This window comes from Schistocerca cancellata, chromosome 3 (genome assembly GCF_023864275.1).
Source record: "Schistocerca cancellata isolate TAMUIC-IGC-003103 chromosome 3, iqSchCanc2.1, whole genome shotgun sequence".
Lineage (NCBI taxonomy): Eukaryota > Metazoa > Arthropoda > Insecta > Orthoptera > Acrididae > Schistocerca > Schistocerca cancellata.
In genome coordinates, this window is record NC_064628.1 from 740,172,588 (window position 1) to 740,185,254 (window position 12,667).

The following is a 12,667-nucleotide window of genomic DNA, read 5'->3' on the forward strand; positions in this document are numbered from 1 at the left end:
ATTATCGGCGGCAGAGCGGCCCTTATCGAACCCACCCTCAAATGGAGCCAAAAGGCCCCAAGACTCAAGTAGCCAACTCAACCTCCGGTTCACCATGCGTTCGAACAACTTGCAAGGAACATTGGTGAGGCTAATGGGGCGGTAACTGTCCACCTCCAGTGGGTTCTTGCCAGGTTTCAACACGGGAATTACGACACTTTCCCGCCATTGCGACGGGAACTATCTCGCAGCCCAGATACAGTTGAGAAGGTCTAGGAGGCGTCGCTGGCAGCCCACCAAGAGGTGTTTGAGTATCTGACAGTGGATGCGATCTGGCCTGGGAGCCGTATCGGGGCAAGTGGATAGGGCACCTTTGAATTCCCACTCACTGAATGGAGTATTGTACGATTCAGGGTGGCGCATGTGAAATGAAGGGGCTCTGACGTTCCAACCGCTCTTTCAGGGAGTGGAAGGCCAGTGGGTAATTCACAGAAGCGGAAATCTGAGCAAAATGCTCCGCTAAGCAGTTTGCAATTGTATCGGAGTCAGCACAGACTGCTCCATTCAGTGAAAGCACAGGTACACTGACGGGCGTCTGATAGCCATAGAGTCACCTAATCTTGGCCCAAACCTGCAATGGAGAGGTACAAAGGCCAATGGTGGAGACATACCTTTCCTAGCACTCCTGCTTGCATTGGCGAATGAGGCGGCAGGCTCACACACAGAACCGTTTAATGGAGATGAGTTGTTCCAATGAGGGATGCCGCTTGTGATGCTGGAGTGACCGTCTGCAATCTTTAACCACCTCCGCTATCTCGGGCGACCACCAAGGCACAGTCCTCCACCGAGGGTACCCAGAAGAACAGGGAATGGCGGATTCTGCGGCAGTAACAGTGCCAATGGCGACCGAGTGAACCACTGCATCAATGGCGTCATTGGAAAGACGCTCAATAGTGGCAATGGAAGTGAACAAGTCCCAGTAAGCCTTATTCATAGACCATCTGCAGGGGCGCCCAGAAGAGTGATGCTGTGGCAGTGACAAAGATCGAAAAGTGGTCACTAGTGCACAAGTCGCCATGCACACTCCATTGGACAAATGGTAATATGCTAGGGCTGCAGATCGAAAGGTCGATGGCTGAGTACGTGCCATGCACCACACTGAAATGTGTGAAGGCACCATTATTTAAAAGAGAAAGGTTGAGCTGTGCCAATACATGCTCAATGATGCTGCCCTGGCCGGTTGCCACTGATCCACCCCACAGAGGGTTATGGGCGTTGAAGCCGCTCAGTAACAGAAAAGGTGGCGGCAATTGGGCTAACAGCGCAGCCAGGACATGTTGCAGATGACCACCATCCGCTGGAAGATAGAGATTGCAGACAGTAACAGCCTGAGGCGTCCACACCCAAACAGCGACAGCCTCTAAAGGTGTTTGTAGAGGGACAGACACTCTACAAACAGAGTGAAGGAAGTAGATACAGACACCACCAGATACCATCTCATAAGTTGCCCTGTTCCTATTAAAACCCCGATAGCCACAGAGGGCGGAGGTTCACATCGCCAGAAACCAAGTTTCCTGAAGAGAAATGCAGAGAAAAAGGTGAAGGCTGAGAAGTTGTCGGAGCTCAGTAAGATGGTGGAAAAACCACTGTAGTTCCATTGGAGGATAACATTGTCCATGGCCGAGAAAGGCGTGAAGGGACCAAGGAGGCATATTACGCCACTGCGTCACCTGCTGCCACCAATTGAGTACCTGAGCAAGTGATATCCATTGTGTGACAGTCCGGCGAGACCTAGGTCCTCAGCGGACGCCTGAATCTCCACGTTGCCCTAAGATGCAGAGCTTGTAGGTTGCGGTGTGGTGGGTGCCACCGCAAGTTACTTCGTCTTAGAGGTCTTCTTTGACTTTTATTGCTGCTCCTTCGGTTTCACTGGCTGGGAGGGTTTCACCGATTCTATCTCCAGGACAGAGGAGGATGGTGAAGCCCTACGACCAGCTGCTTGTGGGCACTTATGCCACTGCTGGGCGTCATCCTTCCCACTTGTGGAAACCTGGGAAGGGAGGGACCCAAGGTACCCCTTGTGAGCGAGAGAAGCCGAAGAAGTTGGATGCTTCTCTGGATTAGAAGCATGGACGGACGTCCCTGATGGGTAGGAGGGGGGTCTTGCTCTCGAGGTAGGTAGTGTAGGAGCAACAGGGTGGATAGTGCCGCCCATGAGAAAGGGCACATGTGCAGTTGTATGGCTCGGCTAGCCGACTGGAATTCGTTGAACTGACAGGGCTATCATGGTGGTTGTAGCGGCAGCATCTGAGGAAGTCATTCACATAGGATGGAGTAATTCATATTTCCTCTTAGCCTCAGTATAAGTCAGTCAGTCCAGGGTTTTATATTCCATGATTTTCCGCTCTTTCTGTAAGATCCTGCAGTCTGGCGAGCAAGGTGAATGGTCTCCACAGTTGACACTGATGGGATGCGGGGCACATGGAGTATTGAGATGTGATGGGCGTCCGCAATCTTGACGTTTGAGGGTGGATGTACAGTAGGAAGACATAAAGCCGACCTTCCAGCACTTAAAGCACTGCATTGGGGGAGGAATATAGGGCATGACATCACAGCGGTAGACCATCACCTTGACCTTTTCCAGAAATATATCACCCTCGAAGACCAAGATGAAGGCACCGGTAGCAATCTGATTATCCTTTGCACAGCGATGAATGAGCCGGACGAAATGAACACCTCAACGCTCTAAATTTGCGGGCAGCTCGTCATCAGACTGCAAAAGAAGATTCCTATGGAAAATAATACCCTGGGCTGTAATTAAACTCTTATGGGGTGTGATGGTAACTGAAACATCTCCCAACTTGTCACAACCAAGTAGCCTTCATGGCTGGGCAGAGGATGCCATTTTTATCAGTACTGACCCAGAGCACATTTTGGACAAGCCCTCCACTTCCCCAAACTTGTCCTCTAAATGCTCCACGGAGAACTGAGACTTTGTTGACATGAAAGACTCCATCAGCTCTCGTACAAACTAGGAATCGGGGTGAATAAGTGTCACTGCCATCCTGAGCCTTATGCACTTCTCACAGTGTGGCCAGGGAGGGGAACTATTTGGGGTCTTATTTCTGAGTGTTGAATTGAGCCTGAGAATACTTAGAGACTGCCAGCGCCTGGCCGCCAGCAAGAGATGATTTACCATGCTTCATTGCGGGTCATCCTCCCTGATGCCACCCACTCTGACGAAGGGCCCTCCCCACGGGCGCAGCCGAGCCTCAGCAAGGGCCATCTGGCGGGATGGCCATTGCTGGGAGTCCCGATGCACCAGGGAGATAGGCATCTACTCCTTGGCATACGTGGGGAGTTAACGGCGCAGGCATCAGCAGAGCTATCCCTGTGTTGTCAGGGGGCTACAACCAACAGGGTACATGGCGGCCCCACCACAAAGGACTGGCTACCGTGCTGTATGTTGGGTGCAATGAAGCCCATGGTCGTTGTCTCCGCAAGAAGCAACACTGCACAGTGCATCATGGAAATCGCACCCAGGAATGCATCCTCACCCAAGAGATGGAGAATGAGGGGGACGGCAATGCGACAACAAGAAAGCTGCACGATGGACACAATGCACCATGTAAGGCACCCTTCCTCAATTGGCTCGCTCTTCGGAAGAATTTGGAAATAAGGAGGTCAAACCCGAGAGGGGACCATCACCTGTAAGTCGAAACGCTTTAGACTCCTTTTAGTCGCCTCTTACGACAAGCAGGAATACCATGGGCCTATTCTAACCCCAAAACCCGCAGGGGACGTTTTTTGTTTTGTTTTGGCCCAAAAACAACTGGGGTCATATGTGCCGAAGTTAAAGCTATACAACATGAAGACAGAGAGGAGTTAAAAAATGACTATACACCAATCCCAATTGACATAAGAGAAGACAGCTAGAAATAGGCACATGGAGAAACGACTACAAAAGACATCATACAGAAACAGAGGTCCAAAACTAAAAATTAAATGGCCTTCACCATATTGTTTCAACGGATAAAAAGTTAAATGCAGTCAACAGCCCTGGCCTTTACCAGTGGGTACATGCAAGCCCTACCTGTCGACCCAGGGCTGGAAGTTGTGTTACCAAGTCATCTGTTGCAAATCAGACGTGTGGCTGGCCTTCAGGAGCGCACAGGGAGGAACAGAAAAGGAGGAACCTCAAACGGCGAAGCGGAGGAACAAGGGTAGAAGGGAAACAGAGTCGAAAAGGGAACAGAAAGCAGAGGTGAGGCTATTCTTATATCAGTGACAGACAATGAGGAACATTCCTAATAAAACACCAGACATGTTCCCCAAGCGAGGGGATAAAGAATAGCAAAAGGATAGACATGCAGTGTGGAAGGGGAAATATACTCCAAAGGCCCAGGCTCCATGGTAGCCAAGCACAAACCTGCCAAAGAGTGGTGAGCCCCCTGGGTGGGCAGTTTCAGAGTGGAAGGAGCTGCTGAGCCATAAACCTGCCCAACATAATTTAGTCGGACAAGACCAGAGCACAGTAAAGATGGAGAAGAGTAGTATCGTCTGCACCGCAAGATGCATGGGCTAGAAGGCAGAGAACATTAAGCTTCCGCATGCATGTAGATGGAGTGGCGAATATGGGGTATCTATGCCACCTTTTTATCAAAAAACTGGCAAGAAACGGGACCGTGCTACAAAATTGAGGAGCTAGTCGCCTAAATAAAGCTCTGGATCGGGGTGTACTTTGGGTCGACGGCAAAAAAAAGAACTGGAAGCCAAGGGAGATGGACCATGCAGAGGCCCATCAGATTGTGCCTTGGAGTCAGCACTTAGTAGATGCTACCGAGTGGGAGCTGCACTAGATGCAAAAATCTGTCAATGTACAACACTGGTTTTTTTTTTGTGGTTTTAGGGCACACAATTTCAATGGTCATTAGCACCCAGACTACGTTAGGAGTGCACCGCGAGGCACAAGTTTAAAACAGCAACGAAAAGGGAAAACACGATAAAAGACAGACTGACAGGCATAGGATTAAAAAAAAAAACAGCATAATCAAATGTCCTTAGAGAGGTTTGTCAAGTTGATAAAACGAAGAACGCGAGCAGCTGCTCGAGGTCATCCGCTAAAATGGCATCTAGAGTACATGCCAGGCCAAGATCAAGACGCAGTGTGTTAAAATCCGGACAGGACGTTAAAATGTGGTGGACCGTCAGCAATTGCCCACATGGGCAGAACGGCACCGGCACAGCCATCAGCAAATGGCGATGGCTGAACCGGCAGTGTCCAATTCGTAACCGGGCCAAAGCGACCTCCTCCCGCCGAGAAGGGCAGGAGGAGGAAGGCCAAGCCGCGGGCAGAGGTTTCAAGGCCCAAAGCTTGTTGTCCGTAAGTGCGGCCCAATCGGCATGCCACAGCGATAAAATGCGCCGACAAATGACCCTGCTACAATCTGACGAAGGGACACAACAAGAAGCTGTCTGAGGCTGGGGGACCGCAGCCTTGGCCGCGGCATCTGCAGCTTCATTCCCAGGGATACCGACATGGCCAGGAACCCACATAAAGCTAACCGGAGAACCGTCGTCCACCAGCTGCTGAAGAGAGCGTTGGATCCGGTGCACGAAAGGGTGAACCGGATACGGATCACTGAGGCTCTGGATGGCGCTCAGGGAATCGGAGCAGATGACATAAGCAGAATGTCGGTGGTGGCAGATGTAAAGAACAGCCTGGTAGAGGGCAAAGAGCTCAGCTGTGAAGACCGAACAATGGCCATGGAGCCGGTATTTTATACTTTGTGCCCCGACAATAAAGGAACACCCGACCCCGTCATTGGTCTTAGAGCCATCTGTATAAATGAAGGTTATATTAATGAACTTCGAACGAAGTTCGACAAAACGGGAGTGGTACACCGAACCGGGGGTAACCTCCTTTGGGAGCGAGCTGAGGTCAAGGTGAACGCGAACCTGAGCCTGGAGCCAAGGTGGCGTGTGGCTCTTGCCCACTCGAAAGGTTGCAGGGAGTGAAAAATTAAGGTGTTGAAGGAGACGACGAAAGCGAACTCCAGGGGGTAGCAGGGCAGAGACATACAACCCGTATTGACGGTCGGGAGAGTCGTCAAAAAAGGAATGATAAGACGGGTGGTCGGGCATTGACAGTAGCCGACAGGCATACCGACAAAGCAGTATATCGCGCCGGTAGGTGAGTGGCAATTCACCAGCTTCAGCATGAAGACTCAACGGGACTACTATAAAACGCTCCGATCGCAAGACATAAACGCCGATCTTGTATGGAGTTGAGGCGGCGTAAGATGGATGGCCGTGCAGAGGAGTATACGAAGCTCCCATAATCCAGCTTGGAGCAGACGATCGGCCGATATAGGCGAAGTAGGACGGTTCGATCCGCTCCCCACGACATACCACTGAGAACACGGAGGACATTTAGAGAACGGGTAAAACCGGCAGCCAAATATTACATGTGGAGACCAGCTAAGTTTCCTGTCAAATGTAAGACCTAAAAATTTTGTTGTCTCCACGAATGGGAGAACAACAGGACCGAGTCGTAAGGCCGGTGGGAGAAACTCTTTGTAGCGCCAGAAGTTAATACAGACCGTCTTCTCGGCAGAAAAACGGAAGCCATTGGCGACAATCCAGGAGTAAAGATGGTCAAGAGAACACTGAAGACAGCACTCCAGGAAACATGTATGCTGCGCGCTGCAATAGATGGCAAAATCGTCCACGAAAAGGGAGCCTGATACATCAGCTGGGAGGCAATCCATTATTAGATTGATCGCTATGGTGAAGAGAGCGACGCTCACAACTGAGCCCTGTGGCGGCCGGAGGCATTGGAGACATCCTCAGGGGCCACAAGGACGTCATTCGCGACCCTCAAGCCAGAAACTGGTGAGTGGACCTTAGTGCCAGATAGCTGGCGCAGGCTACCCAAGACAACAGAAGGAGTAAAACTGTTGAAGGTGCTTGTGAAAGCAGCCCAGCTGGCTTTCTTGTTTTCTTTAATAATACGACGGCACTGTGCACGTAATCGTTTATAAGTGATACAATTCGCCACTGTAGGGTGGCGTTTAAAGGTGCGTAAAGCACGTCGATGAGCACGTAAAGCGTCTCTACATGCTGCGGTCCACCAGGGGACTGGTACGCGACGTGGAGAAGAAGTAGGGTGAGGGAAGGAATATTCAGCAGCAGTGAGAATGACTTCCGTGAGGTGTACGACCTGACGAAGGCAGCTTGTGAAGGTTTGATCCTGAAAGTTCACCCTGGAAGAGAAGAGCCCCCCAGTCTGCTTTGGAGATGTTCGAACTAGATGAGCACGGAGAGGGGGTATGCTGCAGGAGATGGATAACACACGGGAAGTGGTTGCTCGAATATGTATCAGAAAGTGCATACCACTCAAACCGGCGTGCAAGTTGGGTAGTACATATAGAGAGGTCTAAATGGGAATAGGTGTGAGATGTGTCCGAAAGAAAAGTAGGGGCGCCAGTATTGAGGCAGACAAGATTGAGCTGGTTGAAAAGGTCTGCTAACAGGGAGCCCCTCGGGCAGGATGCTGGAGAGCCCCAAAGGGGATGGTGGGCATTGAAGTCTCCAGTTAACAAAAATGGTGCAGGTAGCTGAGCAATAATTTGCATCATGTCTGCCCTGGTAACGGCAGACGACGATGGAGTGTAAACGGTACAAATGGAAAATGTAAAAGTGGGGAGAGTAATGCGGATGGCAACTGCCTGCAGGCCGGTGTGCAAGGCGATAGGATCGTAGTAAATATCATCCCGGACCAGCAACATAACCCCTCCATGAGCTGGAATACCTACCACAGGGGGTAGGTCAAAACGCACAGAGGTGTAGTGTGCCAAGGCAATGTGATCGCATGGGCGTAGCTTCGTTTCCCGGAGGGCTATGACAAGCGGACGGTGCAAGCAGAGCAGCAACTGCAAGTCCTCTCGGTTGGAGCGAATGCTGCGAATATTCCAGTGAATAAGTGCCATCGTAAGAAGAAAAGGAAGATGAAAGAAGGTGTCACCTCGAAGGCCACTGAGGGTCTGGCTTCGAGCGAGCACTGCCACCGCTATCAGTAGGTGGACTGTCATCGTCCATTGGTTCTATAAGTTCATCAGCCATCTTCGTAAGATGGCCGGGAGGGGGAGCTTCCTCCGCCGGTGAACGGCCAGATGTTCGGCTACCAGCGGTGCGGCCAGGCGAAACGGATGACGGCCTGGGGCGGCAACCGCCGGGTGGCGCAGGAGAAGAAATGCACCGTGGCGGAGAACTGTGCTTCCTATGAGCCTTCTTGGAAGGTCGTTTGGTGGAAGCGCTGGTCGATGGCTGGGAGGTCGAGGTACGTAGGAAGCCTGCATGGGACGGTTCCTTCTTGAAGGCCCATGCATCTGACTTCTGGGTCTTCGTCTTAGCAGGAGCTGATGAAGGGGCTTGTGTCTGTGGGGTGATGGGAGGAAGAGGAGACGTCGACCGCGCGATCTTAGCACTGGCCGCACGGACGACCATGATGCTGAAGGTCAGATTGCATGCCTGGGTTGCCACCTCCCTGGTAGTCCGAGGAGAGGCGAGGACAGTACTGTATTTCCCCGCTGGGAGCAGCGTGGGCTTCCTACTAGCAAATAGCTTGCGAGCAGCCGAGGTGGACACTTTCTCTTTGACCCGAATTTCTTGGATACAGCGTTCTTCCTTATAGATGGGACAGTCGCGGGAGGACGCTGCATGGTCACCCTAACAGTTCACACAATGAGGAGGCGGAGGTGGACAGTCACCCTCATGGGCATCCCTGCCACAAGTGACACATTTAGCCGCATTGGAACAAGACTGGCGAGTGTGATTAAAACGCTGACACTGGTAGCAGCGCGTAGGTGTCGGGACATAGAGGCGAACAGAAATAACCTCGTAGCCCGCTTTGATGCGCGATGGCAGCTGAACACTATCAAAGGTCAAGAAAAGTGTCCGGGTCGGTACAAGGTCATTGTTGACCTTTTTCATGACCCTATGGACAGCCGTCACGCCCTGCTCAGCGAGGAAAGACTGAATCTCCTTGTCAGTCAATCCATCGAGTGATCGAGTATACACCACACCACGAGACGAATTCAAAGTTCGGTGAGCCTCCACCCGGACAGGGAACGTGTACAGGAGTGTGGCTCGAAGCAGTTTCTGTGCCTGAAAGGCGCTCTCAGTTTCTAGTAACAAGGTACCATTACGCAACCTGGTACAAGACTTAACAGTACAGGCTATGGCATCTACGCCCTTCTGGATAACGAAAGGGTTGACAGAGGAAAAATCCTTTCCGTCCTCAGATCGAGAAACGACGAGGAACTGTGGGGCAGGCAGTAGTACTTTGGTCACTGGTGGCTGGTCACGTTTCCGTTTGTGGGCAGAAGTCGAGAGAGGAGAAGAAGAGAAATCCATTGCGGAGGAATCCCCCACGATTGCCAGCGTCTCAGATGGCGCGCTCCTTCCTTATGGAGACCCTCTCAGAGGGCACTCCCGCCTTAGGTGAATGTTTACATCTCAGGTCACACCTCCCGAGAAACAGACGGAGGGACCAATCGGCATGGTCAGAAGGTATCAGCTCAGGCAATCACCCCTCCCTGGGCCTGGCCTTTACCAGGGGGTACGTGCATGCCTTACTTGTCTACCCAGGGCAGGGAATTACGCGTTACCCCATCACCGGCTACTCGTGTGAACGCATGGAGGGAGGGAGGGAGGGAGGGAGGGAGGAAGGAAGGAAAAAGAGGAAAAAGAAGAGAGAGGACAGACTGTCTCAAACCCCGGGAAGAGGGCGAGGGGGAAGAGGGCGAGGGGGAAGACGGCGAGGGGGAAGACGGCGAGGGGGAAGACGGCGAGGGGGAAGACGGCGAGGGGGAAGACGGCGAGGGGGAAGACGGCGAGGGGGAAGACGGCGAGGGGGAAGACGGCGAGGGGGAAGACGGCGAGGGGGAAGACGGCGAGGGGGAAGACGGCGAGGGGGAAGACGGCGAGGGGGAAGACGGCGAGGGGGAAGACGGCGAGGGGGAAGACGGCGAGGGGGAAGACGGCGAGGGGGAAGACGGCGAGGGGGAAGACGGCGAGGGGGAAGACGGCGAGGGGGAAGACGGCGAGGGGGAAGACGGCGAGGGGGAAGACGGCGAGGGGGAAGACGGCGAGGGGGAAGACGGCGAGGGGGAAGACGGCGAGGGGGAAGACGGCGAGGGGGAAGACGGCGAGGGGGAAGACGGCGAGGGGGAAGACGGCGAGGGGGAAGACGGCGAGGGGGAAGACGGCGAGGGGGAAGACGGCGAGGGGGAAGACGGCGAGGGGGAAGACGGCGAGGGGGAAGACGGCGAGGGGGAAGACGGCGAGGGGGAAGACGGCGAGGGGGAAGACGGCGAGGGGGAAGACGGCGAGGGGGAAGACGGCGAGGGGGAAGACGGCGAGGGGGAAGACGGCGAGGGGGAAGACGGCGAGGGGGAAGACGGCGAGGGGGAAGACGGCGAGGGGGAAGACGGCGAGGGGGAAGACGGCGAGGGGGAAGACGGCGAGGGGGAAGACGGCGAGGGGGAAGACGGCGAGGGGGAAGACGGCGAGGGGGAAGACGGCGAGGGGGAAGACGGCGAGGGGGAAGACGGCGAGGGGGAAGACGGCGAGGGGGAAGACGGCGAGGGGGAAGACGGCGAGGGGGAAGACGGCGAGGGGGAAGACGGCGAGGGGGAAGACGGCGAGGGGGAAGACGGCGAGGGGGAAGACGGCGAGGGGGAAGACGGCGAGGGGGAAGACGGCGAGGGGGAAGACGGCGAGGGGGAAGACGGCGAGGGGGAAGACGGCGAGGGGGAAGACGGCGAGGGGGAAGACGGCGAGGGGGAAGACGGCGAGGGGGAAGACGGCGAGGGGGAAGACGGCGAGGGGGAAGACGGCGAGGGGGAAGACGGCGAGGGGGAAGACGGCGAGGGGGAAGACGGCGAGGGGGAAGACGGCGAGGGGGAAGACGGCGAGGGGGAAGACGGCGAGGGGGAAGACGGCGAGGGGGAAGACGGCGAGGGGGAAGACGGCGAGGGGGAAGACGGCGAGGGGGAAGACGGCGAGGGGGAAGACGGCGAGGGGGAAGACGGCGTGGGGGAAGACGGCGAGGGGGAAGACGGCGAGGGGGAAGACGGCGAGGGGGAAGACGGCGAGGGGGAAGACGGCGAGGGGGAAGACGGCGAGGGGGAAGACGGCGAGGGGGAAGACGGCGAGGGGGAAGACGGCGAGGGGGAAGACGGCGAGGGGGAAGAGGGCGAGGGGGAAGAGGGCGAGGGGGAAGAGGGCGAGGGGGAAGAGGGCGAGGGGGAAGAGGGCGAGGGGGAAGAGGGCGAGGGGGAAGAGGGCGAGGGGGAAGACGGCGAGGGGGAAGAGGGCGAGGGGGAAGAGGGCGAGGGGGAAGAGGGCGAGGGGGAAGAGGGCGAGGGGGAAGAGGGCGAGGGGGAAGAGGGCGAGGGGGAAGAGGGCGAGGGGGAAGAGGGCGAGGGGGAAGAGGGCGAGGCTAAGATTTTTTTTTTTGGTTGGGTTTAAGGGCGCTCAACTACTGAGGTCATTAGCGCCCATTCACTGTTGTTAGAGCACATGGAATCTGGTAAAACTCAAAGGGATGGAGGGGACGCCAGAAGGACCTGACAGATGCAGACAAAATAAGTAAAAAGATTAAATGTCTTTGTACAAGCCAGTTAAAGTTATAAAACGCAGAATACGAGCAGCTGCTCGAGCGTCATCAGCTAAAACATCCAGTAAAGTAGATGGGAGGGACAGGACAACACGAAATTGACTAAAACAGGGACACGACAATAAAACATGGCGCACTGTTAATGCCTGACCACAAGGGCACTGCGGGCCTGGGTCACCGGAGAGCAGGTAGCGGTGGCTAAACCGTCAATGCCCAATCCGCAACCTGGTCAGAAGGATCTCCTCGCGCCGAAATGGTCGGGAGGATGTTGTCCAAGCAGTTGGGAGCGGTTTTACTGCCCGGAGCTTGTTTCCTTGGAGGGATGACCAAGCATCCCACCACAACGACACAAGCCTCTTACATACATCTCCATGAACGTCGGATGACGGGACACAATGGGAGGCTGGCCGAGGCAGGAGGACTGCAGCCTTGGCTGCAGCATCCGCAGCCTCATTCCCAGGCACTCTTACATATCCGGGAACCCACAGAAAGCTGACAGAACCACCATTATCAGCGAAAGAATGGAGGGACTGCTGTATCCGTTGGATCAAGGGATGGACCAGATAGGGAGCTCCAAGGCTCTGAAGAGCACTGAGTGAGTCAGAGCAGAGTACATATGATGAATGTCGGTGGCAGCAGGCATACTGAACGGCCTGATGGAGAGCAAAAAGCTCGGCCGTAAAGCTGGAACATTGGTCGAGGAGCCGGTATTTAAAGGTGGCGGCCCTGACGACAAAGGCACTGCCGACACCATCGTCAGTTTTGGAGCCATCGTTGTAAATAAAGGTGTGACCGGCAAGTCGAGCACGAAGTTCGACAAACCGTGAGCAATACACTGCAGCCGGAGTACCCTCCTTCGGGAGTGAGCTGAGGTCGAGATAAATATGAACCGGAGCCTGGAGCCAAGGTGGTGTCGGGCTCTCACCCTCTCTGAAGGTGGTAGGGGGGCAGACACATACAACCCGTACTGACGGTCGAGAGAATCGGCGAAGAAGGACTGGTAAG

The 12,667-nt window shown here is 54.7% G+C and overlaps 1 protein-coding gene across 1 annotated transcript in view; it reads left to right on the forward strand.

The window, feature by feature from the left end:
- The window catches only part of LOC126176546 (uncharacterized), a 76,623-nt gene extending 65,109 nt beyond the window's left edge, over window positions 1–11,514 (forward strand). Inside the window, exon 2 of the mRNA XM_049923703.1 lies at window positions 9,850–11,514. Coding sequence (XP_049779660.1) covers window positions 9,850–11,514 — 1,665 coding nt within the window. The remainder of the gene's footprint in view (window positions 1–9,849) is intronic.
- The last annotated feature ends 1,153 nt before the right edge of the window (window positions 11,515–12,667 follow it).